The sequence below is a fragment of the Podarcis melisellensis genome (genome assembly GCF_964234715.1).
Source record: "Podarcis melisellensis genome assembly, chromosome: 3".
Classification (NCBI taxonomy): Eukaryota; Metazoa; Chordata; class Lepidosauria; order Squamata; family Lacertidae; genus Podarcis; species Podarcis melisellensis.
In genome coordinates, this window is record NC_138530.1 from 39,520,888 (window position 1) to 39,548,564 (window position 27,677).

Consider the following 27,677-nt stretch of genomic DNA (forward strand, 5'->3'; position numbering starts at 1 on the left):
CACACTGGTGTTTTCCAATGTCTTCCAGATGTTGGGTTACAGTTCCCATAATCCCTGGCCAAAAGCCATGCTTTCTGGGGCTGATGGGAGTTTTAGTCCAACAGTATCTGGAAGGTGTACCACATTGGCCATCCCTGCATTACACCACAATCTCTTTGTTATTTTCTTATCCATATTACCTACCATGACTATGCTTTTCCCCTCACAAACTTGGATTGAAACTCCTACTTCATGTATAAGAATTCTCCAAAAGGAAAAGGGAAGAACCTTTTTTAAAAGTTCTAAATGCCTTCATTTTACTGATAGAATTATAGTTTAAAAATGTAACGGGTAACTTTTTTTGGGGGGTGGGTGGGAGGAATGTGGGAAATAACAGGCTAGTTAACTTAACATCTGTTCCAGAAAAATTGGTGGAAAGCATTATTAAAGATAGAATTGTGAGGTATATAAAAGTACAAGAGTTGTTGAAACAAAACCAGCATGACTTCTGCAAGGGTAAGTCCTGTCTCAACATTCTAGAGTTCTCTGAGTGTGTCAACAAGCATATTGGTTGAGGTGACCCGGTTGATACTGTGTACTTAAACTTCTAAAAAGCTTTTGATAGACCAAAGACTCCTGAGTAAGCGTAACAGACATGAAATGAGAGGTCCTCTTATGGATCAGGAATTGGTTAAGTAGCAAGAAGCACAGAGTAAGAATAAATGGACAGTTCTCCCAATGGGGGACTCCAAAGGATCAGTATGGGACCTGTACTTCTTAATGTATTCAATAATTATCTAGAGTTTGGGTTGATCAGGGAGGTAGCCAAGTTTGCTGCTGATAGCAAATTGTTCAATGTGGCTAAAAAGAATTGCAGGCAGTTCCAAATCTGGGTGAATGGGCAATAAGATGGCAAATGCAATTCAAAGTAAGGTGCAGAGAGATCATACTTTTAAGTACTATATATATGCTAATGGGACCTGAATTTTCAGTGACTGGCCAGGAATGAGACACATAGAGGATAAGCGTGAACCAAATGGCAAAAGTGATGTCCACGTTCGGGATCTTTAAAACTGCCAATATAATGTTATACATATCTGGGTGAGACCACACTTGAAATATTGTGTGCAGTTTTGGTCACCTCAAGTTGGAAAAGGTTCAGAAAAAGGCAACCAAATTGGATCAAGGGACTGGAACAACTGCATAAGGAAAGGTTAACAACATCCAGGGCTCTTTATTTTAGAAAAGAGGTGAGTACACTTGAAGTGATGATAAGGATGTAGAAAATCATGTATGGTAGGAAGAAAAACTCCATTCTATAATTTTGACCATCCAATGAAGCCAAATGCTGGAAGTTTCAGGGCAAACTTTTTCTGGTCCTAGAAAAGGGTAGAAATTGTGTGGTATACAGGCAGCTGGTTGTGTACAGGTGTAGTGACACATGTTAACTTCTCTTGTCAAATACAATTTAATTTTCTTGTAAGCACTAGAAAATATATCTGTGGTCACCAGCTACCTTAGTAAACAAAGATCATTGAGGTAGTTTTCTGCAACTTCAGTGAAGGTTAATGTTTAAATTTATGCAAGCTGAATTAAGTTCTAGGGATTTAGAATAAATTGTTTCAGGTTATTAACATACACATGCATCTACAGTGTTGTCTTTTTTGTTACGGATCTGGGATTCTTCCTGTTAGTTGGGGAGACAATGGCATAGTTGCATTGAGGGATATAAGTAGCCTCTTGAATATTGTGGGTATTGTTCTCTGGCACATTTTTTATTCTCATCTGAATAAGATGATTCTCATGGAATGTGATTGCATAATACATGTGCATTAGTGTGTTGCTACATTTGATTTAAGTGGTCATCGGCCACTTTACTAACACCAAGCATTTGCTTAGATGTGAGAATTAAATTTTAAATACTTGGGGGCAAATAAATATTTGTATGGATACATTTCAGGGCACTTAGGTGGAATCTACACAAATAAAAATCGTTCTGAAAATGCTTTTTTATTTTTTAAAAATACATTGAATTTAGTATAAGGCTCACTATCGCTATCTAGTGTAACATTGTATATTGCACTTAAAACACAATGTGTTTTATTTGCAGCTGTATAGCTGAGTCCTTAGATTAAAAAGTACAGGTAGTTAAAGAGCAAACAAGCTATGTTAATTCATTTTTTCCAGTGAGTCTTGAGTATGACTAACGTTGGATATCATTCTAATTTTTCCTAGACATGGGGTTGTTTATCACATTAGAGTGATTTAGACTTGTGTACACAAACCATTTCAAGCACACCCACCCACCCTTGGAACTGTAGTTTGCACCTCATGGAGCTACAATTCCCAGCACTCTTCTCAAACTACTGTTCTTACGATTCTTCAGGTGTGTGCTTTAAATGTATGGTGCATATGCAGTCATAGTGATTTGCGTCAGATCCTGATGATGTTTCGCAACTTGTTGAATCATTCCTGGGATCTTGCCCGTTAGCTGCTGAATTAGTGTGCCTTCCCCTCCCTCACTGCCCTAATTGCAGGGGAGCCTGTTGGTTACTGCATGGAGGTCCAATGTAGTGCTTTCCAGGTGTTTTGAACTGTAGCTCTCAGCCAGCATGGCCTGTACTTAGGAGTGATGGTAGCTGTAAACAACATTTGGAGGGCACTGCATTGACTACCCCCTGATTAGTGTCTCTTGAGAGCACTTAAAGAACAACACATTCTTCCTCCTTCTGGTGTCTGACATTTACAATTTTTAAAAGTTAGGGGCGGGGCTTGCATTCTTCTATGGATAGGGATTTTGCATCTCCACCCTCACTCCAGCTTTTAAAAAATAATATACCCGGAGAAGCTACTGGCAGTTTCCATGCATTAAAGTTATCTTTTCCCTCCACTCCAGCACACAAAAAATCCAACACCATCAGAACCAGCAAAGCACAATGCTAATTCTCAAGTTTTTAGCTTTAACACTGGGAGGAAGTCCTCTGAATCTTTTTTAACATTTAGTTGAAAAGTCAGCAGCTGAACATAGGCTAGTGGAACAGAAATAAGACTGGTTGCCAAAATACCTGGCAATATTAGAATGGGGGGGGGGGTGGGGGAAAAGTATTTTAAGTAACTTCCAAGATGCTGTTTTTAAAAGTATGGCAACAGGGCAATCCTGTATGCATTTCAGGCCTCGGGAGCAGAGTAATTTTTATGTTGTGACCAGCCAGTACTTTTGCAAGAGACCCTGGCATTCCATTCTAGAGAAGCCTTGGGGAGGGTTGCACAGCAGAAGCCTCTAGCATAGACAAAATAAAACAAGGGTAATGACAGGGCAAAAAGCAATGATTTGATAAATATGTAAAGTGTTCACTCTTGATGACCACCCTTTATTTCTAGTTTATTTGAGCAATTCTGATACTTCCTGAGAATATTTGAACAGATCTAACAATAACAAGGTTGGTATTTATTTGCATGAACTGTGTTCCTTTTTTTTGGCTGGGGGGAGTTTTCCTGCCCAGTTCTTCCTATCCTGAAGGTATACTGGAGTGGAATATTTCAGGTGAGCTTCATAATGTAAAAGAAAAAGAGGTAGATAACAAAAATGAAGGTAATTATCCGTAGTTACCTGTTACTATAAAATTTCTGGTATCATCACTGAAATGTGTGTCAAATCACTGTATTTTAAACAAATACATTAAAATGCTTATTGTAAAATTACTCTGGTCTCTGGGTTTTCTTTTTGCACCATGACATTATTTCAGTAACTTTTTTTAGTACCTACATCAGTGCGGGGTACCTGCAGCCCCAAATGTTGGACTGCAACTTATATCAGCCCTGGCCAACATGGCCAAAGTTTGTAAGAGATTATGGGAGTGGTAGTTCAACAACTTCTGGAGAGCAATTCCCCCCCACCCTCAGCCCTGAACTACATAAGTAACTTTATTTCAGTGCAAAGCACCAAGTGTCCTTATCTCAATGTGAAAACTGATTACAATTCCAAATGTTAAACCAGGACCTGATTGATACAGTGCTTCCAGTCACTATTTCATGAAGCCTGTCTAGCAATTGTTTTAAAAATGATGCTTGGATTCAGGGAAGCATGGGGTTGCCAAAGCATGCCATGCATGGTGCTGTAGAAAAGGTGGATAGGTCTCCCATAATACTAGACTCTGGGATCAACCATTAAAGTTGAATGGTGAGAGATTCAGGACAGACAAAAGGAAGTACAGTGGTACCTCGGGTTACATACACTTCAGGTTACAGACTCCGCTAACCCAGAAATAGTACCTTGGGTTAAGAACTTTGCTTACGGATGAAAACAGAAATCGTGCTCCGGCGGCGTGGCAGCCGCAGGAGGCCCCATTAGCTAAAGTGGTGCTTCAGGTTAAGAACGGACCTCCAGAACGAATTAAGTACTTAACCTGAGGTACCACTGTACTTCAAACAGCATTCAGTTTAACAATGGAATTGACTGCCACTGTATCTAGTCTGATGCTTCTGAAAATGAATCGCCGGGAAGCATGAGTAGGAGAGAAGGGTGCATGCTGTTGTGCTCATTCCTTGCTTGTGAGCTTCCCATAGGCTGGCTACAAAACAGAATGCTGGATAGGCCTTTGGTGTGATCCAGCCAGGGTAGTGGGGCAGTATATCTTATGAATCTCCTTTTTCTTAGATTATTACTTCCCCAACTTCTCTTGCTCTCAGCAGTTTTCCAAGTTCCTCAAAAACATTCTGAGGGTTGGGAAACACTCCTGAATGGGTGAAGAATGGTTGATGCAAAGTTGTGGATGTCTAAAAAGCAGACAGAAGCACCTCCTGTGAGAAGGATGCCTATTTTTTTGGTGATTCTGTTTCCTATTCAGGAGTTTCACTCAGAGAAGCTTCTTGGAGAGCTGGGAAAGTTACCTTCCAACAGCCTCTCACCAGCACTTTGATTGCTCCAAAATGACATCATGCCAAAGAAGAGAGGTTCGGATTCTGCTAGCTGATTTAACAGATCTTTGATAAAGTTATCTTCCACAATCTAAATCTGAAAATGTGACAAGGCAGTACCTCTGCAAGTGGCATCATTCTGCAGTTTGGGATGGCCAACTGCAGCCATATAAACCTGAGGTCTAATGGTTCAATGCCAAATCATATCTAGATCACTTGGTTGTTTAGGTCTCTCTGGTGTGAGTCCAGCCTCATCCTACCCATGTGGTAGATTTACTGTATTGTCCAGAATACTTGCTGCCCTGCCCACCCCCACCCCTCAGTTTTGTATTTTGCGTAAAGCCTTTGGAGCAGGCCAGTTCTTCGGGGCTACAAATTCCTCTTTGCCCACTATATCTTTTCACCCAAGCTGTGTCTAAAGCATGTTTGTGGCACATTTTGTTTGAGCTCAAAGTGGCATTTTACAGTTTATCTTAGAACATTTGTGAACTTACTGGTTCCTTTTCAAACATACACCATGAAGCACCTTTTCAGCTAGTCTCTCAGGGCTCAACTAGATAGCATTTGCCCTTTCCTAAAGAACACCCTAAAGAACAGTAGCATTGAGAGCTTTGAGTTGTCTCATTTCTGCTGTAGCTGCTTTCTTACCTGGGATCAACCCTTTGATCGGCTAAGAAGCACTGCTGGGCAAACCCCATTTTTCCTTGCAGAGACAGTTTTCTTGCCATAAACAAAATGAAGTATTCATACACCACCTATGTTATTTAGCAAACTCACATAAAACAATTCTCATTTGACAGTTCTCACTTTATATAAACCATGACAGGAGGAAGATGGGCGAAGCTGGCAGAATGAGAGAAAGTGGTCATCAATGGTGGGGGCAGGGAGTAATAGTGCAAAGAAATAAAGCACTAAAATTGCTACTGGATTATGCAAGGCAGATATATTTTACAGTTATAGCCTGACTTTGCTCCAAGGAGTTCATGGTGGTGTACATGGTTCTTCACCTATCCTCACAACCCTTTGAGGTAGGTTGAATTAATTTGGGGGTGGGATTCACACATAGAATCTAACATGGAGCAAAGACTGGTTGTTGGACTCCCATCATCCCTGACCTTTGCCTTAGCTGGCTGGGGCTGATGGGAGTCCAACATCTGAAAAGTCACAGGTTCCCTGTTTGCATGTTAAAGAAATGGCTATCTGTTCTCCTTAACCTTGATCTCTATTGCGATCCTGTTTTCATAAGATGTGTGACTAGCAAAAGGAAAATAAAATACAGTGGATGGAAACGGGCCTTGCGTCTCTTCTTTCACCATCCTACAGACTGGCTGGCTATAAATGGAAGGCTTAGGCAGGCTGGAATCCTCTGCTTGCTTACCTGGGAATAAGACTGCTAGAAGGCAGCGTGGCTTATTTCTGAGTGGACACATTGCAATGTCAGCAGCACTGCGCTAGGAGGTCAGTGGGCAAGGTCTTCCTCTCTTTCCTGATTATCACACCTGCAATCTGAAGTGGTACAGTCCTGGAACAGTTTAACCTGTTCATCTACTTTTTGTGCTCCTCAGAAGACCCTGTGTCATACTTTTATTCCTCAGTTTGCAAAAGTGGTAATAGCTACTGCAAAATTACCAGTTTTCGGGGCTGAAAGTGGTAATTTGCAATAGCTATTGTTGGCCGCCACTCTATACTATTTTCATCATGCTTCAGCAATCCTCAATAACTAGAAAAGATTCCATTTCTCACGAGGGCGCCAGTATTTGCTCCTTCAGCGCAGCTTCCATAAACGCTCAACGGCTAGGAGAGTAGCGAAAGGTGAACCATTGCATGCTGGTTCGTGTAGTTTCACAAAGCGGAAACGCCCGCCTCTTGAAGTAGTTTGTCCCTTCCCCCACACCGTCCAACTCCTCCTCCTTTCAGGCCCAGGGGTTTTTTTCTCCCCCAACGTGGTTCCTTTAGAGATAGGAAAGGGAAAGCGAGAAAGTCCTCTTAGGGCTGTCCTACAGTTGTGCCTGAAGAAAATATTTATTGACGCTCTGAAATATAACTTCCTGCGTTAAGGGATAAAAAGAGAGGCTTTCTTAGACCAATATGAACCGTTAGAGGCAGAGTGTGAGGGAATAGGAGGGTTTTCAAGGCGTAGAGCGGAGCATTTTTTTCAATCAGGCGAGATTGGCGGCGCCCCCCCGTGAGGTGAAAGGTCAGGCAAAGGGGGCCTTCCCCCTCTCCTCGCCCTTCCCCCACCTCCTGACATGCCAACCCAGCAGTCGGCGGCGGAGCAGCTGCGCGAAAGGTAGGTTGCGGGGTAGGGGGTTTGGGGCGCTGCTGGGCGGGATGTAACGGCGCCCCTCAGTAGGGCGGGGAGGTGGGGGCCAGGCAGGCCAGAGCCAGTTCTTAACGGAAGCAGGAGCCCCTGAACGCCTGCCCACCGCTAGGACAGTGTCGCCTGGGAAGGGGGGGTCGGTGGTCGGGCATTCAGTGGGGCTGTTCCTGGTGTGGGGGGCAGGTCTGTGTGGGGCGAGCTCGATCTCCCCCTCTACAGGCGAAGCGTGAGGCGAGCAGGGCATTCTAGCCACTTTGCGCCAGTCATGATGGTGACCGCTGCATTCTCTCAGGCGTTGCTAACCGAGTCTGGGTTTGTTAATTGCAGGTTCTAGGTTTTTCCAGCCCCCTTTTTCTTTTGTGCTCATTCTGAAGCCCCGGAAATGGAGTTTGAGCTCATGGAGAATGACATCCTAGAGTCTCTGGAAGACCTCGGGTATGTATGAGAGCAAATATGTGTAAATAACTTTAACTTCGGGGTTTTTTTAAAAAAAAGTTTTTTTGGGGGGGTTGTTATGTGTCCTCACCGCCTTGCTCCGTGTTTTGTGGGGCAATCACTTTAGTTTTGTAATCATCACTAAATTCTTGAAGTGTTGTGGGGGGGGGGGAGTTGCTTGGAGGTGGGGAGGGGACGTTAGTGCTCAGTGTTAGTAAAAGACAATATCTATAGCGGTTTCTTAACGAGATAACATTCTGCTCATTGAAAGATCCGTTCTCTTTGGCCTAGTAAACAGTCTCGAACCATATGATTCAGTTCTGAAATAAAGCAGCTGTGTAGATGAACTGGATTGGAATACACTATGAGCTTTATTTTGGAGGAGGGTTTTGATTTGGACCAATTAACAGAATAACTTGATATTTTACCAAAAGCGTCTTATCATTTGCATCAAGATAGGTATACTAGTCTGAGGTTCTGAAATGAACAAAAGTATATTATCTGCAAATGAAACTAACTTATGTTCAACTGAATTATGAACTGCTTTGTGAATCTCACAGTGTTGTCTAATAGCACTAAAAATGGTTGAAAATACAAATCAACCATCTGCCTCCACCACCTTTCAAGGCATTACAAGATCACAGAGTATTTGGTGTTTCTGCCCTGTGCTGTGCATGAAGGCAGGGCCACATCCATTCAGCAGGCTTAAAAAAAAATCTATCTGGCAGTCCAGCATCATTTTAACAGCCTCCACAAAGAAATTTCTACAATGTTGACTCCCCCCACCACTGTTGCAAATCTTCTGAGTTTTCTGTAAATAGTAGTAATAGATAATACACTATGAACGGTAAGGAATTTTATCATATGTGTTCTCAAAAACAAATTTGTTTGCATTATTCAGTAAAGAACTGGATTGGGATCCAAAGAAGTGCTGAAAGTGCATGCATGGGGTAGTACTGTGAGTACAGTGGTTCCCAGTTTGAAAGAGAAAAGCTGCTTTTAAAGCAGAACAGGGGCTTATCTCTTTGGCATTGTTATGGCTGGCTGGGCAGTTGTCCCAAAACATCTGCACCAGTTCTTTGAATTCTCTCCTTGATTCTGTTGTTCAGGGACGTGGCGGTGGGGAGAAGTAGCATGCTAGTGTAGCCAAAAATGAATGTATATTTCCCCCTTACCTTCACTACTATACTTTTATTGTTGTTTAGATGTATCTTACATCTCCAGTCTAAATGCAATCCAGCAGCTGACAAAAAGAGGACAGTTCCTTGCTCCAAGGAGCTTATAATCTAAACTTTGCAAGGGCAAGGATCAGCAGAGGAAGGACCAAAGGGAGAAAGAGGCAAGGGCATCAAACATTAGGGAGAAGAAAGAATGAGAGAGATAATTATAACAAGGGAAGATTGTGAGCAAAAAAAATTAAAGATTCTGATGAGGATATAGACTTCAATTCAAAGCATGCTAACTTGAAGGAAGTACCTTTGAAATCATTGGTGTTCCAGATAAATATATTGAAGTGTTAGTGGTGTTATCACCAAATATGCATGGATTGCATACCTCAGAAATTGTACAGTGGCTTTTAATAACATGTTCTTATTTTTGTTTGTTTGTCAGTTACAAAGGCCCATTGTTAGAAGACGGTGCTCTGACCCAGGCAGCTTCTGGGGGGGCCAGTTCCCCTGAATATACTAAACTCTGTGCTTGGCTGGTGTCAGAGTTAAGGCTATTTTGCAAACTAGAAGAAAATGTGCAAGCGACTAACAGTGAGTAATCATGAGTCTGACGCCATTGATTTATTTGTTTCTTTCATATTAGCTCTGAAAACATGTGCTGGTATAGATGCTTCCAAAACTGATGTAAAAGCTTTTTCATATGCAAGTTGAACTTCTCAGGAAGCTGAATACTGTGCCCAATGCCACATTCTGTTTTTGCCTACATACCCATGGAATCAATTTTACTAATTGTCTTCCGCTATATTTCGTACAAGTGAGCTTTTTTAAAGTGTTCATTTGAATACACTATTTTTGCCATTCTGTATCACCTGAGTTCTTTTGTTTGAAATGTTAATCATATTTTTGGGTTTTTTAAAAAAAGAAAATAGGCTATTTTAATCTTCAACCGTGAATGTTGATAACATGTATGGAAGCAGTCTGTTCATAATGTAACTTTGTCCTAACTCGTGGCAAAGAGTTAATAGTTGAACCTCTTAAATGAAAATGTTCTGTGTCTTAAGGTCCCACCGAAGCAGATGAGTTCCAGCTTGAAATGAGTGGGTTACTGGGTGAAATGAACTGCCCATATACAACGCTAATATCAGGAGACGTCACCAAGCGCCTTCTCAATCAGAAGAACTGCCTGCTGCTGCTCAGTAAGTTGAAAATATCAAAATCTTTTTGTTCCTTTTTGTGCCACTGTGGAGATAACTAGGACATTTGTCCTTTTGCTGATGATTCTTGAGAACTTATGATACTACGATATTTAGAAAAAGAATATAGTCTGATCTGTTGAAGCTTTGGATTCATTCGTCTGTATTGTATTGGAAACTGTCCAAGTAAAAACAACAACCACCAAGCATTTTTTCTCTTTGCTTGTTATGAACAAACTTTATCAGCATTTCAAAGTGAAAAGACATCTCATTCAGAAGTGATGTAGTAAAGTAGCTAGCTCACCCTAGCTACTTAAGAACCATCCTGCTCTTGGGAGAGATCTAGCTTCCCCCCACCCCTATTTGTGCTTTGTCTGTGCTGTCTTAGTACAGAGTTTTAATTGATATTTATGTTAATAGAATCATAAAATTGGAAAGGACCACAAGAGTCATCTAGTCCAACCCCCTGCAATGCAGGAATCTTTTGCCCAGCATTGAGCTTGAACCCATAACCCTGAGATTAAAAGTCTCATGCTCTACCATATTCTTATGTAAACTACTTTGTGAGGTTTGCTTTAAAAGCAATGTCTAAATATCTAAATTAATAAATCACATTCTGCAAAGGCATGCCATGCTTGCTTGAGCACTGTTACCCTTAGCAGACCTGCCACTTGGTAGTCTGTTTTTTAGATCCTTGTCTTATCTAAACCTCACCTCTCATTCGGTTAATATAAATATGTTATGGAATCCATAATAGTTTCCTTTATGTTCACAGCTAACCAAGGCAGATATTTGTTAAAAGGTGCTAAATTGTAGCTTTTCTTCCTTCAGCATACCTCATCTCAGAACTGGAAGCTGCCAGAATGCTCTGTGTGAATGCTCCTCCCAAAAAAGCCCAGGAGGGAGGTGGTAGTGAAGTCTTTCAGGAGCTGAAAGGCATATGTATTGCTTTGGGCATGTCCAAGCCTCCTGCCAACATAACTATGTTCCAGTTCTTCAGTGGAATAGAAAAAAAGGTAAGAACTGAGGGTTTTGAGGTACATAGACTTGAATCCATGATTTACAGCTGTAATCCTACTGCAGTGGAATGGCATTCTGAAGAAAGCAAGTGACTTCTGGGAGCATGTTGGACTATGGCAAGAATAGATAGGTGGGAAAGCTTGAATGTGTATATAGAGCACCGTAAGCAAGCCCTGGGATCCAAGCTCTCTTATTCATTAGGCTTTTGTTGTTATGTTTACTGAATAAATTTATATGCTGCTCTTCAGTAAACATATTTCAGGGCTGCTTACAAATAAAACAATAAGATACAAAGGAAAATGCATAGTTTAAAGCAATGAATTTTAAATACTGCAGATAAAGTAGTATAAAACGTACAATGGGTAAAATTAGGGAGTGAAAAGACCAGGAAAGGAAAGGGGCTGAAAAGACATTGGAATAGGCACCAGGCAAGCCACCTTGGAGAGAGCTTTCCACTAATGTAGCACCACCACTGAGAGGGGCCTTTTCTTCCATCTCCCCCACCTTGCTGCATTTAGTGGGGACTCTTGGAGAAGGGCTTCCAAAGATTATCTTAGTATACAGGGTAGGCTCATTCTTAAGGACAACCTCCAGCATTTATAACTCACCTTTGAGAGTGAAAAGATTGTGTGTGTGTGTTATGGCACTACCCACTGGATGGAAGCCTGTCCTTCAGTATCATTATTTCTAATAGCAATGCAAGTTTTCCTGTGCTTGTGGCCAAAAATGTACCATCCATGCACACAAAACGGTATCAGCAGATTTAGGGTTAGGCTAAGGTTTGCAGATACTCACTTTCTTTAGAGGGGAAATTCAGTTTTTTTGGGGGGGTGGCCAGGGGAACAAATCCTCTAAGTGGCATGGAATATTGAGAGACTAAGAGAGGGCGGGGGAAAACTGTCGGAATAGGATGGCTAGAAATGAAAGTTTATAAAGCACTATCTCATGATGTGAATAGGTCACTTCCTAATTCACACTGAGAAGCTATTTTAAATTGTCTCCAGGGATGTGGAAGTGAGGCCTTCCCATAGATATTAATCGAGTGATCAGAAATTTTAATGTAGCTAGGGTTGGGCACAAGAACATCCCCACTGCAAAACAAACAACCGGCCAGTGAGAATTAAGCATGCTCAGTGGGCAAAGAATGTTCACTGGTGGGAATGGAATGCAGCACCTTGAACCCTGAGCAGAAGAACTCACTGCAACTTATTTTTACCGAGACATATGGTTAAAAGGCTTTCATTCTTGAACTGAGAATTTTTTTAAAGTTGTCTTTCCTTCCCACATTAATAAGAGGTGGTTTACTTTACTGATGTCATAACGATGTTATTAAAGAATTGCAGAAGATTCTTATTTTAAACCAACACAATTATCTGAAAATTTTAGGAATGTATTCTTTTGTGTAGCTTCTATTATGTATGAAGCATTCAAATTCCCTTTCAAATCCATATGTTTGGTGGGGAAGAGAGCAAGCATTCACTATATGATACTGTGCTATTCTAACATAGTATATTTTTTATTACAGTTAAAAGAAACATTAGCAAAGGTTCCTGCAAATCATGTAGGAAAACCTTTACTGTCAAAACCACTGGGTCCAGTTCATTGGGTAAGTCATATGTCTGTAAAACACTTTTTGTTCTATCCTTGACTCTTTTTGTTTTATATATTTTCTTTCATGTACATTAAGCAAAACTGTGTGATTTTTCTCAAGGCCTAGCCAATTCTGATCAAGTTCTCAGTTTTACTTAGAGTGAAGCAAAATGCATTTGAGAAAATAGATTCTTGATTGTCCCAAGTTCAACACATCCAAATTCACAATTGATTGTTATATCTTGACATCCCTCAGGAATGCAGGATGAGGAACCCCATATTTAAGGATGACCTTAAACCATAATTAAAGCAGCGATGCAACTTGGGGCAGGGACAGTTCAGCAGTGCGTGATATTTATACACCTATAAATACCGTATTTTTCACCCTATAGGACGCACTTTTCCCCCTCCAAAAATGAAGAGGAAATGCGTGTGCGTCCTATGGGGCGAATGCAGGCTTTCGCTGAAGCCTGGAGAGTGAGAGGGGTCGGTGCGCACCGACCCCTCTCGCTCTCCAGGCTTCAGGAAGCTCTACGCAACCCTCAGGAGACCGGCGCGACTTCGTGCCGGGCTCCCGAGAGCTGCTCGGAGCTGCCTGCAGTCCTGGGCTTCACGGAGGGCTGCGCAGCCCTAGGGAGCCCGGCGGGAAGTCGCGCCGGTCTCCCGAGGGTTGCGCAGAGCTGCCTGCATTTTGAAGCCTGGGGCGCGCTGAAGAGCACGCCCGGGCTACGCACAGCTCTCCACAAGCCTGGGGAGACCGGCGCGACTTCCCGCCGGGCTCCCTAGGCTTGTGGATAGCAGGCTGTTCATGGGGCTGGGGTCAGGGGAAGCTCAGGCTTCCCCCGCGCCAGCCCCGTGCCTGGGGGGGGAAAATATTTTTTTTTCTTTATCCCCCCCCCCCCAAAAAAAGAACTAGGTGTGTCCTATGGGGCGAAAAATATGGTAGAACGTTACAGAGGATCTGGGTCTTTAGACATCCTGATATGGGGAAGGTTTTACTCTCCAAGTCTTCAGTGATGCTGAGCCATTGTTTGGCAGGAACTATAGCCCATCCTAAAATTAGTCTTAGCATTTTTAAGCAGGAGCTGCAGAGGTCCTTTTTCTTATTCTGCAGCTAATTACTTGGAACATTTAATCTGATGCTTCTCTTCCTGGCATTTGTTCTTAATATGTATAGTTGTGTTTATTTTATAGATAAGAAAATGTAAACCTTGGCCTTCCATTACAGTCACAGCACTAATAGGAACACTGATATTATAGTTCTTCTAGGAATCAGTGTTAGTTTTATCAATTTGGATTTAAAACTTTTGAGTCTTTATGGAACTGTCGTGTTCTTGATTGTTGTCAAGATGAAGGACCATTCGGTCCTGACCTCTTTAAAGTATGGTTTTCTGTTACATCCAAAATGGGGAGCAGTCATTTGATGTTGGTTTACTTGCCAGGAATCAGACCGTGCTTTAAAATTGTAGCTAGTAAACTAACATTAATCTGCAAGTCCCCATTACAGTGGAACCAGGGAACTATGGTGTTAAGAGACTGGGATTGAAACCCCCAGATTAGCACATGATGGGGAGCACATGGGCCTGAGATGCTGTTTCTTGGCTTAGTACGCTAGTACATTGCACACTAGGAATGCCCTGGCTGAGAAGCAGTGTAATATGTGATATGCATTTTTATTTCAGGAAAAAATTGAAGCTATTAATCAAGCCATAGCCAATGAATATGAAGTCCGGAGGAAATTGTTAGTGAAACGTCTGGATGTGACTGTCCAGTCGTTTGGCTGGTCAGATCGAGCAAAGGTACAGTTTGCATTATGCAACTTGCTTTGGCCTTGCAAAGAGCTTTTCTTTTCTTTTTTGCTGTCTGCCAAAAAAACTCTCTGATGGCTCTCTGATGGTAGAAGTATACCATAATTTAATTGACTTGTCTCTGAATGTACTAAGCACTTTTGTTTAAAGCTTATATTTCATTTGGTAGCTCTTTTGTTGACCCTTAGGAGTAAATTTAATCATCAGCTGTGTACTTGCGCTAGGGGCAAGTGAAAACTTTAGTGTAGCTCACTGCGTATCTGCTTTTCACATGCGTTGCCAGTATAAGAATGTCATCGGGAAAGGATTATTACCACTTTGCACTTTTCCGCTTATAATTGAACAGTTACCCCATAGCATTGCTAATCATTTGCTTCACAAAATGTACCCAAATCACTATATTACGGTGCCTCATAAATATTTATTTTGAACCATTTTTTCTCAGGAGAGCTGTAAATGGGGGAAACTGCAGTTTTAAAATGCAGTCTGAACAAGTTTCAGAAATGCAGCATGAGATACAGACTTGGAAAATGGTTGGCAAAATAGGTAGAGGAAGAACAAAATAACATTTGAGAGAACTTCGAAGCTGGATTTACACTTTATTTATATAAGCTGGTATATTGTCCCATTAGGCACTTTCCCATCAGCTCATACAGCATTTTTCAGGAATTGTTAGTTGCCTGCCATGTGGGCCTTGATCTGTCCTTGGAGCTGTTGTTGTTTAAATTGGTAAATAATTAATTTTTAGCTGAATGTTTGTTTACATCTGTTGACTCTCTTCTTTTTTTGGATCACAGAGCCAAACAGAGAAATTGGCTAAAGTCTACCAGCCGAAGCGTGCCACCCTTACTACCAAATGCGCTATATCTGTCGCTCACCTCTTGGCAGCTCGGCAAGACTTGTCAAAGATTATGAGGACGAGCAGCGGGTCCATCAGAGAAAAGACTGCATGTGCTATTAATAAGGTACCTTTGTCACATTGATATAATTTAGTTCCTACTGTGCTGTGGATATTAAATAACTTGATGGGGAAATTTTTGTATGCTTTCAGCACATACAATACACACTCTGTTTTGCCACTCCCTTCCCACGGTTCCTTTTACCAGGTGTACAAAATGGCATGGGGGGGGGCTGGTTTCAATGCCAACTGCTACATTGCTACATTGCACAGGAGTTGTTAACTGTTCTGTGTCACATGTTGATATAGCACAGAGCAGGGTTCTTCAACCATGGGGCCCCAATTTTGTTGGACTGCACCTCCCGTCCTCCCTGACCATTGTTTAAGGTGGCGGGGATGGTGGGAGTTGTAGTCCAACAACACCAGGGACCTAAGGTTGAAGAGCTCTGGCAGAGAGGATCAGCCTTTTTGAGTTAAAAACAGCCCTATATTTCAGAATGAGTTCCTTGTTTACTTAAGACTACTTTTAGATATTATTTTGCTAAAGGTTATTGGCAATAGACTAGGTACATGCTAGTAATAAATCGGTGTTGCACAAGGTACAGTAAGTGTCATACTGGTTTGCAGTATTACAAGGTAGTCATGTAGCAAGAAAATCCTCTATTGTAGCTGTGCTTATCTGTGGAAGCATATTTTGACTTTCAACAAATTTAGCAAAACCTAGTGGAAGCCATGTGGGACTGGATGGATATGGATGCAAATTCTATGTCAGCCATGAATTTTCTCAATTATATTTGAGAGTCATACTCTTGCCCTATTCCATAATTAGGGCTTGAGGAGGTCCCCTGCGCTACACTGGCTGCTCTCCCCACTTTCTCTCCCACACACACCCTGGCCCCTCTGGGGAAATAGCGATTATCTAGTGTCCATTGCCAGCGCTTGCCAGAGCAGTGCACCCAGCAGAACACTTTTTAAAGTTGTTTTTTTTAGGTGGTGACAGTGCATGCTAGCCCCAAAATACCCATGTGAAGTGTTGATGCTGTGCCTGTTTTCTAATGCACTGCCACTCCCCTATATCTCTTGCTGTCACTGTGTAGTCATTTAGGTATCCCAAACAAAGCCCCCACTATACAAGGACCACCACTACCTCTTCAAGACTAATTATTTTCAGAAATGAAAAAAATACAGTCAACGCTTCCTTAGATTTATTTAAAACAAAAGAGCAATATATTGCTGAGTCCCAAATGTAAAATCTATCTGGAAGATGTCTTATGTCAGTAAGAGAAAATATCTAACAGAAAATTTAAAAATGAAACATAATGGGCAAGGAAGCCCATTTTTTCTGCATACCAAATGTGGACCATCTCCAGCCCTAAGCACTGCTATAATAAAGGATTATATCTTGATCTGCTGAAAGATCCTTCCCACCCCGCTTCTTCAGTACTTCCGTTTCAACTCTTTTTTTTTTTAAAGTACAGTGTTTTCAGATTATTAAATAGTGTTATATTTTATATATTAAATAGTGTATTCAGGTACCAGGCATGCTTTGTGACTGGAGTGGGTCCAGTTGCAATCACATGGAGATCTCTGGATGCCAGGTTGGCGACTGGGAAAAGCAAAATGTCACTTATTCAAGTCCTTAGAGAAGGATCTGAAATATTTTCTTTCAAGTTTGAATTTGTTTTATTTATTTCATGTAAACCACTTTTAGATTTGTTCTTTAAAATATAAAATGGTATAGAAATGAAGTGAATAATATCAATTGCAAAAAAGCACCTAAACATTCCATTGTGGCACCCATAACCTAGGTTTAAGGTGCCATTTGGCGATTAGCTTAGATATAAGAGTTTTTAACACTGTAAGTAGTGCAGTTCTTCCCTTGTGTTAATTCTTCCAACACATTGCCTTCTTTTGCTTTTAGGTATTAATGGGCCGAGTGCCTGACAGAGGTGGCAGACCCAATGAAATTGAACCTCCTCCTCCCGAAATGCCACCGTGGCAAAAAAGGCAAGATGGTCCTCAGCAGCAAAGTGGTGGAGGCAGGGGTGGCAGAGGTGGCTATGAGTCGTCCTACGGAGGTCGTGGAGGCTATGAGCAAGGGGGCCATGACCGAGGAGGCCGCGGAGGATATGACCAAGGAGGCTACGACCGTGGCAGCCGCGGAGGGTACGACTCATCCTACGGAGGCCGTGGAGGCCATGAACACGGGGGTCACGAGCGAGGAGGGCGAGGACGTGGTGGCTATGACTATGGAGCCAGAGGGGGAGGCAGAGGAGGCAAACCCCAAGGAGGCTGGACTGATGGAGGAGGAAGTGGCTATCAAGATGTCAACTATAGGGATAGTAACTACAGAGACGCAAGCTTTCAAACTGGGGGTTATCACGGTGGTGGCGGCTATCAAGGAGGTGGCTATGGTGGTTATCAATCTTCATATTCAGGAAGCGGATATCAAGGTGGTGGCGGCAGCTACCAGCAAGACAACAGATATCAAGATGGGCACTCCAATGATCGAGGTGGAGGCCGCGGAGGAGGTCGGGGCCGTGGTCGTGGCGGCCGTGGCGGGCAAGGAGGTGGCTGGGGGGGAGCAAGAGGTGCACAGAACTTTAATCAAGGGGGGCAATTTGAGCAGCACTTCCAACATGGGGGATATCAGTACAATCAGTCTGGATTTGGACAAGGAAGACACTTCACAAGCTGAGGCTGCAAAAGCTTACATTTGGGCAGAGCTCATGTAATAGATTTTCTATGGTTTTCTTTCTGAATTAGTACCAGGCCATGTCAGGCTGCTTCTGGAAAACGATCTTTGCTTTTGAGCACCTGCGAAAGGTGCGCATAAGTCTGATGCTGCCTAAAATGCAGCATTTCAACTCCAGGAAGCTCAGAACTTTAAGACAGCAGCCCTGGTTCTGTTCACTAAAGGAAAATTGAGTACATGTCTGTCACACCTTTAATATGCAAACTAGTATGTCTGTCGGTTTTTACATAAGCTCATTCTTCCTTTAAGAATCTTCCGCTCTTCAAGCCACTTTGAATATTGCTCTTCACCCTGATTTTCTGTAGACAACAAGCTGACTTCAAACCTGTATTGTAAAGCTGCAGGTGTGTGTAGTTAGTTGTGTGCAAGGCCCTTTGAAGTGGGTTGGATTTCTGCATTTGTAACTGCACAGAATTGCAGCCTACTTCACGGGGTCCATGTCTATTATATGAGCTCTACTGCTGATGACTTGTTCAATAGCCTTATCTCTCATTGATCAAAACCACACTCATGTCCCCATCAGAGACCCAACCACTGTCATGCCACGCAAAGGTCATATAACAAACCGAGCTAAGTTGTGAACAGATAGTATATGTAGCCTTGTGCTTCAGCATAATTCAGATTCATTTCACACACCAGAAAACAGTTGATCCCCTGACCAGCCTAATTTTTACTTGAAATTAGCTAGCAGTAATGGCAAGCTGAAACTTGTTTTGTGCACGAGTTAATACCACTGATCAGCAATTATAGGATGGTTTCAATTTTTGGCATCTAACTGAAGACAAAATGCCCTTCAGGTGGGATTGTTACAGTTTTCCTTACTAAAAGTTACATCAGTGCGCCTTGCCTGGGGTTTTTTTGTGTATGAGTGTGAGTGTGCGTGTGTGTACAGAAACATTGTCAAGCTGTGAAAGAAAAATGGCTGAAGGTGTGCTATTGTATAAAAGGTGAGCAATAAAAGTATCTGTTCTCCTATTGGTTTGTTTCTCTTTAACTTTCAGTTGGTGCATGGGTTACCAATATTTTTGAGCTAGCAGGCACAGCTTGACTTTAGAGAAAATGCTGTGGAAGCTAGCCACAAAATGCTGCCACTGGGCATAGACCAAGTTTGGAGACAGTAGACAGTGCTGCTGCCAGAGTCTCAGGCTTACCATGGGAAGTAAGCTTTTGTCCTGAGTGTCGACGTCACACCACAGTTATTACATGGTTGTTGGCTGATAAGAACAGGAAGCATTCCCCAGTTCCCCCAAAAATACACAACGTGGCCATGCACACTGCACACACACAAACCACAAACACATGCATCTGCCACTCAGGTGTACACCACATTTCTCCCTCTTGGAGAGATAACACAATATTCATACTGCCTTTCCTTCCTCACCTACTTCTCTCTCACAGAGGCCACACATCCGTGCATCTGACCCACACGCACAGACCACATGTACTTCTCTCCCAAGTGCACATTTCCCTCTTGCGTGTACAAGGGGGGGTGGCAGGAATAGTTAAACACTAGACAGGTGAAACAGGCTGTCTCACCTATATATTTTGCCTCCTAGATTTTAAGAATGGGGGACATTTAATGGCTTCCATCAGAGGTCAAAAAGCACCTTGCAAATAGGAATGGGGCTTCTCACCTGTCTGCCTGTTTCTTGGTCGTAGCAAGTAGAACAGCTAGTAGTGGCAGGGAAATGGAAGGCGGTGGTTCTGCCCCTTCAGGTGTATTGTTCACAAGCAATTTTTGATCCTAGATGCTATTATAGGTCAAGGAGTATAAACGTTATGTTTCCCTGCATAGAACATATTCATAGCCAAGTTGCTAATTCTCATGAATGTAGAAAACGTCTTGATCAAGTGTTGGCAAGTGTTTTTAAACTGCTTTAAAAAAAGTATAGTGGACTATCATTCTATTGCATGCCTACAAATCAGGTTATAGCTTTGTACTTGCTCCTCTTCCCTGACCTTGGGACTCAGTTTCAGTTTCCTTATATGGTATTCTCCTTTGCCTTTTGCCACCAAAGTCTTTAACCAAGGAGGACACCCTAAATTCACCATAGACCTGAATTTTGTAAACATACTAAGATACGGAAAGCAAGTAAATGCATGCAATTTAACTCGGGATGTGTATTTTATACAGTACTTTGATTAGAAGGTCAATTGCATTTAATTGCTTTGCATAGCTTATTAGAAGTACATTAATTCTTATTTATGTCTAAGGTATAGATTACTTGCAAACCGTAACCCATTAGCATTAGGTATGTATAGCTTGGAAATCAACAGACTTAACACAGAATAAGATTGTGGGCACAGAATTCTGGAGCCCACTGTACCAAAAAATGTCACAGTATAACATACTGGCATCACAATGGTCAATCAAGTTGTCAAGGTTTTTATGACCACTAGGTGTTGCTCCTGATCCACAAGTAAAAAAAAAAAAGCAGCAACAAAGAAAGGTTGTTCTCGATTCCTACTGATAGACTGAAGCGGCTTCTGTGTTCCATGTCCTAGAAAATGATGCATCCTTGTCTCCACATGACGTTAAATTACTGCATCTCTGCAGATGGGTTTTGGTCTCAGAAAGCATTGGGTTTTTAATGCAATCTTTCTATGCCATACCACAAAAGATACTGAAAGTAATAAAAGGGCTGAGTTTGAGTATAAATATTGCTGATTCAGTGCAAGGAACTAGGGTGAGATTTTCAAGTAGCTTGGTATCTCTGAATGCCTTGTTACGGTTTGCTGGGAACCAGCAGTGCTTAGGATAGGCTGTGAGACTAGTTTTCAGAGATCTTTGAATAAGTTACACATACCCAAGAAAATGCAAAAGAACGTTGTTATTGAACATGAAGGCATTCTGCTTGCACGGGTGAAACGTGCAGTAGTGCCGTTTAATCTACCATGTTAATTGAACAATGAGTTAACACTAGTGAACATAATTGTGCTTGAATAAAATGCTGCTTGCTCCTTAGATTCGATCTGTCACAAAATTGTGTTAGAGACCGTCTGAAGTGGCTATGGAATTGGGATGGATGTGCAGATACCAGAATCAAATGGGGCCTTTCTCAAGTTACCTCTGGCTCCTTTTCAACAACTTGCTTTGTTGTCAACAGTCGCAGACTGGAACTATGTGGGCAAGGCCAATTATGCTGGCCATTCTCCTTCCTGGTGATACGGCTATTAAAAAAAATCTGTGGCTAGCCCTGTTTGCATGGTGCTGGCTATAGGATACCATGAGTCTTTTTGAGCTAGGAAATGATTGTACAAGAGAAAGAGGCTGACCAGCAGATGGAAAGAGATTTACAGTATGTGAGTGGCTGTCATCGTATGGTTCCAGGATACATCTAAGTTACACACAGGAAGCTGCCTTGTACTGAATCACAGCATTGACCCATCTAGTTCAGCATTCTCCATGCTGATTGGCAGTGCTTCTTCAGGTTTTCAGGGGTTTTGGTTCTGGCAGAATTTGTGTAATACTGCCAGTTATTTTTGTAGTCTCAATAGTTCAGGGAAACCCTCAGAACGAGGTCCTGTATGCATCATTTATCAAACATTATTGTTGCTGGTGCATTCCTGGAGAGTTCCAAAGATCAGTCAGGAACTGTTTAACCATTTAGGTAAATTAACTAGAGGGGATGCCTATTCTCTAGCATAGCATAAATATAAATACTACAGAATTCATTTTTATATGCTTTCTCTGGCTTTTAGTAGTGTAGTAACACAGAAGAGACCTCTAACCCAAGTATCTGGGTGCAAGATAGATGGTCGGTAAATTGTAGAATAAAACATTCTGACACACTGTTATGGGGACAGGGATTTTTCTCATTTTCTAGCCAGGAAAGCTTAGCTCAGGCGCGCAAAAGCTTACCCGTGTAATTTGGTTTCATAAACGATCTCTGCAGAAGGACACACTGCTTCGGTATATTCTTGAGTTGCATTAAACATTCTGTACTGCATTTTAGGAAATCAAGTGTTTTATTTAGGTAACTTCTAGTGTGCTGAAAAGAGTAAAAACAAAACACCAGTAACCATTAAACTAAAACGTGTACTACCTGATCCTTCAGCATAAGGCATAGCACTTGAAAAGTCTTTTCTCTGTCTCTCTCCAGTTCCTTCAATGACTCATCATAGCACCTGTACTGTATTCCATAAGCCTTTCCACATCTGGTATATGTTGAAGGTGACATCTTCCAGTGAACTATTGCTGGGAGACTTTGTAGCACACACAGCAGTAGCTTGTTACAAATTTAATGGAGAAAAATGTAAACCTCTTCCAAACTTCGTTGGGGTGGGGACAAAAAACAAAACATTCTGGCGAAAGCTGAAAATGAAATGACTGTGCAGAGGTATTCTTTGTGATGAGAGAATCTCAAGGCTGTGCAAGTCTTCAAGTGCCACCCATTTATGACGTAGCTGTCAGTGCCAGACAAAGAATGCAGTCTCAAACAAAAGAACTGGGGAAAGCACATTGTCCATATCGGAGCGTGTGACATTAACATATACCAAAATATTAACACGTGCCAGGCAGGTTTCCACAACTGTGATTGCTGCAGATGCCAAGGTGTCCTTGCTGGTGAAATAGTCTGGAACCACAGCTGCCCGAGAAATAGAAACAAATAATGACACGCTGGAGCTATAACACTCCTTTGTTTTCTGTCTGTGCAAGACTGATCAAACTACTTAACCTATGTGAACAAAAATAAATACGGTAACGCTCTCATTAAATTTCTTTCACAGGTGATTTTGGAAAAAACCAAACTGCTGAATTTGACAATGGAATGATGTTCAACCAAATCTGGCAATTTATGGAATATCACATTGTGCTTCCTTGAACTATCTTCCAGCTTTGCAGCAGCAGCAGCCACTCAACTAGCCTGTAACAAACAAAAAATGACATAATATATATTAGATCTTAATACAATGGTACCTCTGGATGTGAACGGGATCTGTTCCGGAGCCCCGTTCGCATCCTGAAGCAAACACAACCCCGCTTGCGTGTGCACGGGTCACGATTTGCCACTTCTGTGCATGCGTGTGATGTCATTTTGAGTGTCTGCGCATGTGTGAGCGGTGAAACCCGGAAGTAACACGTCCCGTTACTTCTCAACCAGTTACGCTCAACCTGAAGCAACTTCAACCCGAGGTATTCTGGTTAGCTATTCTAGATATTCTAAGGACCAAGTTATATAACCAGCAGGGTTACGTAGCTGGACCATACTGCTTAATGTAAGAAGAGATGGATCAGGCCAAAGGCCCATCTAGTCCAGCATCCTATTCTCACAGTGTCCAACCAGACACCTATGGGATGTGCAACAGCACCTCCCACTTGAAACCCCCATCTAGCATTCAGAAGCAGATGGCCTCCAATATCAGACACAGCACATAATAGTCATTTCACACATGAATTTGTCTAAACCCTGTTTAAAGCCATCCATGGTGATGGGCCTCACTTCATCTTATGGTAGTCAATTCCATATCTATATGTGGTGCAAAGAGGTCAATATTTTAACCCTACGTTTCTGCAGGTGATTAATGGATTTAGTTTGTATGACATTTCCTCCCAATGAGCTGTGCCCAAGGTGGCATATGCTGGATTACAAATTAATCATGCTACCAGACGTTAAAAATCAGTAACAAAAATCCATCCCCAACTCTGGGGAGCAAAATAATCTAGGCTCATACAATGCTATGAGCAGAAAGGTTTTTTTACATATAAAGTGAGCAGGCAGTCTGAACCAGCAAAAGCTGCACCATGTGACATTAGTTCCTGTTACAGATAGGTAGCCGTGTTGGTCTGCCATAGTCAAAACAAAAAAATTTCCTTCCAGTAGCACCTTAAAGACCAACTAAGTTAGTTCTTGGTATGAGCTTTCGTGTGCATGCACACTTCTTCAGATACATGTGACATTAGGTTATACAAATTAACTCTCAAGCTAGTATTCCAATTGCCATGCTTTAATTTGATTTATTCTATTTAAATATTTTGGTCAGAACATGAACCATATGTGTATTTACATATAACAGGATGCACAACTGCCACAGTGGCAAAAAAATCCACAGATAAATTAAGTTAATGCTCATGGTCTTGAATGGTGAGCATTTGTCCTGCCCCATCTAAGAAAATTCTTAGGCACAATTTGAATTGTAGCACTTCAGAGAAAACACAGAAGCCCTTACAGTAAACGTTTAATGACATCCTATAACCCACCTCCATTTCCTGTCTTTCTAGGAGCGTTTCTGTTCCGTTCTGGTCCAACACATGTGCTGTAGTTCTTACTGCAGTGTCCATATTGGCTTCAATGTTCGATTTTTCATTCTCCCACTTTGCAAAGCCTTTATTCTTTCCCAATTTCCCATGGAGTTTGGACTTCATTTTGGGGAAGGTGTGTGGTCCTGAATCTCCCCAACCAGACTCATGCCACAGCGGCTCTGTCTGGGTTGCTTGGCTGGTGGTTACCCGCTGTAGATGGACCGAAATCTTTCGAGAATTGCCTGTGACAAGTGTGATTGCTCTGCTATCTAGATCCTGATTTTGTGGAGTTACACTAGGAAAGTTAAATACTTCACCTTGCACTACAAAGGGGAAGAAAGAAGTAGAGATTAATTTTACTAATAACATTGTCTCCTTCAAACCAATCACCTTTTTCTACCAGGGGTGGGGAACCCATGACCTTCCAGCTGTTCTCCACCAGTCCCAGCCAGAATGGCGAATGATTCCATGTAGACCACAAGGTTAACATGAGTCAACAGTGTGATGCAGCAGCAAAAAAACCCCTCATGCTATTCTAGGCTGCATCAACAGAAGTATAGGGTCCTGATCAAGGGCAGTCCTTTAAGAAGGATATTAAACATGTGCAGAAGATGGCAACCAATATTATCAAAGGTCTGGAAAGGAGGCCTTATGAGGAACAGTTGAGGGAGCTAGGTATGTTTAGCCTGATAAAGAGGAGACTGAAAGGAGATATGCTAGCCATCTTAAAATATCGAAAGGGCCGTGACATGGAAGATGCAGCAAGCTTGTTTTCTCCTGCTCCAGAGCATAGGACTCAAGCCAATGCATTCAAATTACAAGAACGGAGATTCCAACTAAACATTCAGAAGCACTTTCTGATGGTAAGGAGCACTCTCTCTTCCTGTGGCTTCTAGCAACTGATTTTCAGAAGCCCTGCTGCCTCCAACTGTGGAGGCAGAGAACAGTCATCATGTCTAGTAGCCATTGATGGCCCACTCCTCCATGAATTTGTCTAATCCTCTTTTAAAGCCATCCAGTTGGTGGCCACTGCTGCTTCTTGTGGGAGGGAGTTCCACAGATTAGCTTTGTGCTGCCTAAAGAAGTACAGGCTGAGACCATTTTAGGCGTGTTTGATATGTGCATGTCCGCACACAAGCGAATCGTACCAAACTCAGAAGTGACCTGACCTGAAAACGTCCCCAAATAGGCAGAACGGGGTGTCTGCAGGCTGTCTCAACGGTGTTTCAAATATTCACAATTTCACTTAAATGATTAGGGCAGTGCTGATCATGTGATTTGAGCAAGCTGTGTGGTTTCACAGGCAACGATCACTACCCTGGTATGGAGCCTAACATGCAAACACATGGAAGTGAGGTTTTGGGATCAGCTGTGCAAACTGGGCCACATGCATCTCACTGGAGAGGATACTCCATCTATTTCACTTCAGGGCTATTTATTGTGGGAGAGAGGTTATTGAGGATATCCTTGGGAATAAAAGAAGCTCCTTGCTTTATCAAAGCAATGGCTACTGCATCCTTGGAAACTCATGTGATGCATTGTTGCGCAACAAAGGAAACCTGTTCAACAACCCATTGTTGTCCTCTCTTACCTGCTGGCAATGATGGACTATTAGGCAAAGACCCGTGACTGCTACCCAGTGACATCCCTCTGGCAAACTTCCTGCAGGCTAGAACTAGCAGATCTCTGCATTGCTTATGACAGTTAGCACCGCAATCTGGAATAAATTGCCAGAGAAAAGAAAAATTGGATCTGGCAAACTACAGTTTCCAAAGAGATGCAAACAACGACAAAAAAAATTCAACTCTGTAAAAGCTTCCAAAGTCTGTCTGAGGAATTTCCACGTAAGTGGCATGATGTGAGTGGAAGCCAAGCATGAAATGTCACACTAGAATAGAATCTAGGGCTGCATACAAATTATTATTTCTGTGAAGCAATGAGAATGCTCTTTATCATTATTAACTATGATCAGCACTGACAGGTACAAACATGACAGACATAAAATGAAGGGGAAAGTTGTTGGGGAACCCTTTCCAAAGAGTCTGGAACTTCAGAGGGGGGAAAGCAGCTGATATGCTTCTAATTTGAAACTGGAAGGTTGCAGGCGGAAGAGAAACTCCCCCCCCCCTTCCTTCACTGTTTCTCCACTCCAAAAGTGGTGTTTCCTAAGAAAACCTATTTGTCAGGCTTTTTGTAACATGCAGTTCCAGTCTTGGAGTTAGTGATTACTTAATAAGGTCACAAAAGGCCAACCCAGAGCATTAGTAACCAAGCGTCCTTCCAATGTGCTAGAATTAGTGGCTTTTCAATGCACACACCATGACGGGAGATGTTAAGCAGGGTACAAGGTCTAAGCACTGCAGCTTAATTTCAGCTGGAACATGCCATTAATTACAAACAAACAAGAGCTGCAACAAAATGTTGCAGTGCACGTTTTATGGTGTGGGCCAGCCGTACATGCCCTTCACAGGTATACACTATTCCAACCTTCTTTCTTCCAACTGATATTTATCAGCTTGTGGCTACAGCACATGCCCTGTCCCCACTGGGCTGTTTCAGGTAGGTTTTTCTCCCCAAAGGCTTGTTGTTTTTGAAGGCTTATTTTGTACATTTGCAAACTTCACAACTCCCCAAACATGCTTCCCTCTTTCTCAGTTGCCCCATAGCCGAGGGTTAAAATGAATTGAAGAGCTGAAGAACGAAAATAGTTTTTCAGCCTGCGAGTGATTAAGGCTGCAGTGCTATGCCTACCAGAGCCGTCTTTCCTATTGGGCTTACAGGCACGTTGCGCCAGGGCGCTGGCCTCTCAGGGGCGCCCCAGCGAGTGGGGGAGCTGCACGGCTTTGCCGACGGCCTCCCCTTTCCCTGCACACCCGCCAGCTGTGCCCCGTTAACCATATGGCTGACAGCTGTACAGCTTCCTTCCCAAGCCTCCACGGGAGGGGAGGGATCCCCGCAGAGGCTTGGGAAAAGGTCCACAACCCTGGTAAACGGGGGGGGGGGAGCAGGAGCCTGAGGGATCTTTGCACCACGGCGCCGGATATGCTTAAGACGGCCCTGATGTCTACTTACCTTGGAGTAAGCACCACTGACCACATTGGGACTCTGTAAATATGCATAGGACTGCACTGCACCTAACTCTCTCAGCCTAACTCTCTCAGCCTTTCTCAACCTGTGGGTCCCCAGATGTTGTTGAACTACAACTCCCATCACCTCTAGCTAGCAAGGCCAGAGCTCAGGGATGATGGGAGTTGTAGTTCAACAACAAAGGGGGACCCACAGGTTGAGAACCACTGTTCTTGATCCATCTGAGGTCGAAAGTGCATTGTACAGTGGTACCTCGGGTTAA

General features: G+C 42.5%; 2 protein-coding genes and 1 long non-coding RNA gene across 5 annotated transcripts in view; 1 reads left to right on the plus strand and 2 right to left on the minus strand.

Annotated features, from left to right (window-relative positions):
• Nucleotides 1-350: 350 nt before the first annotated feature.
• Nucleotides 351-6,941, minus strand: LOC309366663. The gene is made up of 2 exons (XR_014166833.1): nt 6,275-6,941; nt 351-3,528 (listed from the first exon to the last, which is right to left on the minus strand). It is a non-coding gene; the product is annotated as an uncharacterized lncRNA (long non-coding RNA).
• A 149-nt stretch (nt 6,942-7,090) lies between these two features.
• Nucleotides 7,091-19,059, plus strand: FAM98A (family with sequence similarity 98 member A). Its single transcript, XM_081905379.1, has 9 exons — nt 7,091-7,186; nt 7,544-7,651; nt 9,263-9,411; nt 9,882-10,016; nt 10,845-11,029; nt 12,559-12,639; nt 14,306-14,422; nt 15,229-15,396; nt 17,251-19,059. The coding sequence occupies exons 2-9, from the start codon at nt 7,599-7,601 to the stop codon at nt 18,025-18,027; spliced, it is 1,665 nt and encodes a 554-aa protein (XP_081761505.1). The 5' UTR covers nt 7,091-7,186; nt 7,544-7,598; the 3' UTR covers nt 18,028-19,059.
• A 2,975-nt stretch (nt 19,060-22,034) lies between these two features.
• The window catches only part of RASGRP3 (RAS guanyl releasing protein 3), a 29,508-nt gene continuing 23,865 nt past the window's right edge, over nt 22,035-27,677 (minus strand). For all 3 annotated transcript variants that reach the window (XM_081905378.1, XM_081905377.1, XM_081905376.1), the window contains 3 exons: nt 25,920-26,045; nt 24,287-24,651; nt 22,035-22,952 (listed from right to left, as the gene is read on the minus strand). In XM_081905378.1, coding sequence (XP_081761504.1) covers nt 22,944-22,952; nt 24,287-24,651; nt 25,920-26,045 — 500 coding nt within the window. In that variant the 3' untranslated portion in view covers nt 22,035-22,943. The remainder of the gene's footprint in view (nt 22,953-24,286; nt 24,652-25,919; nt 26,046-27,677) is intronic.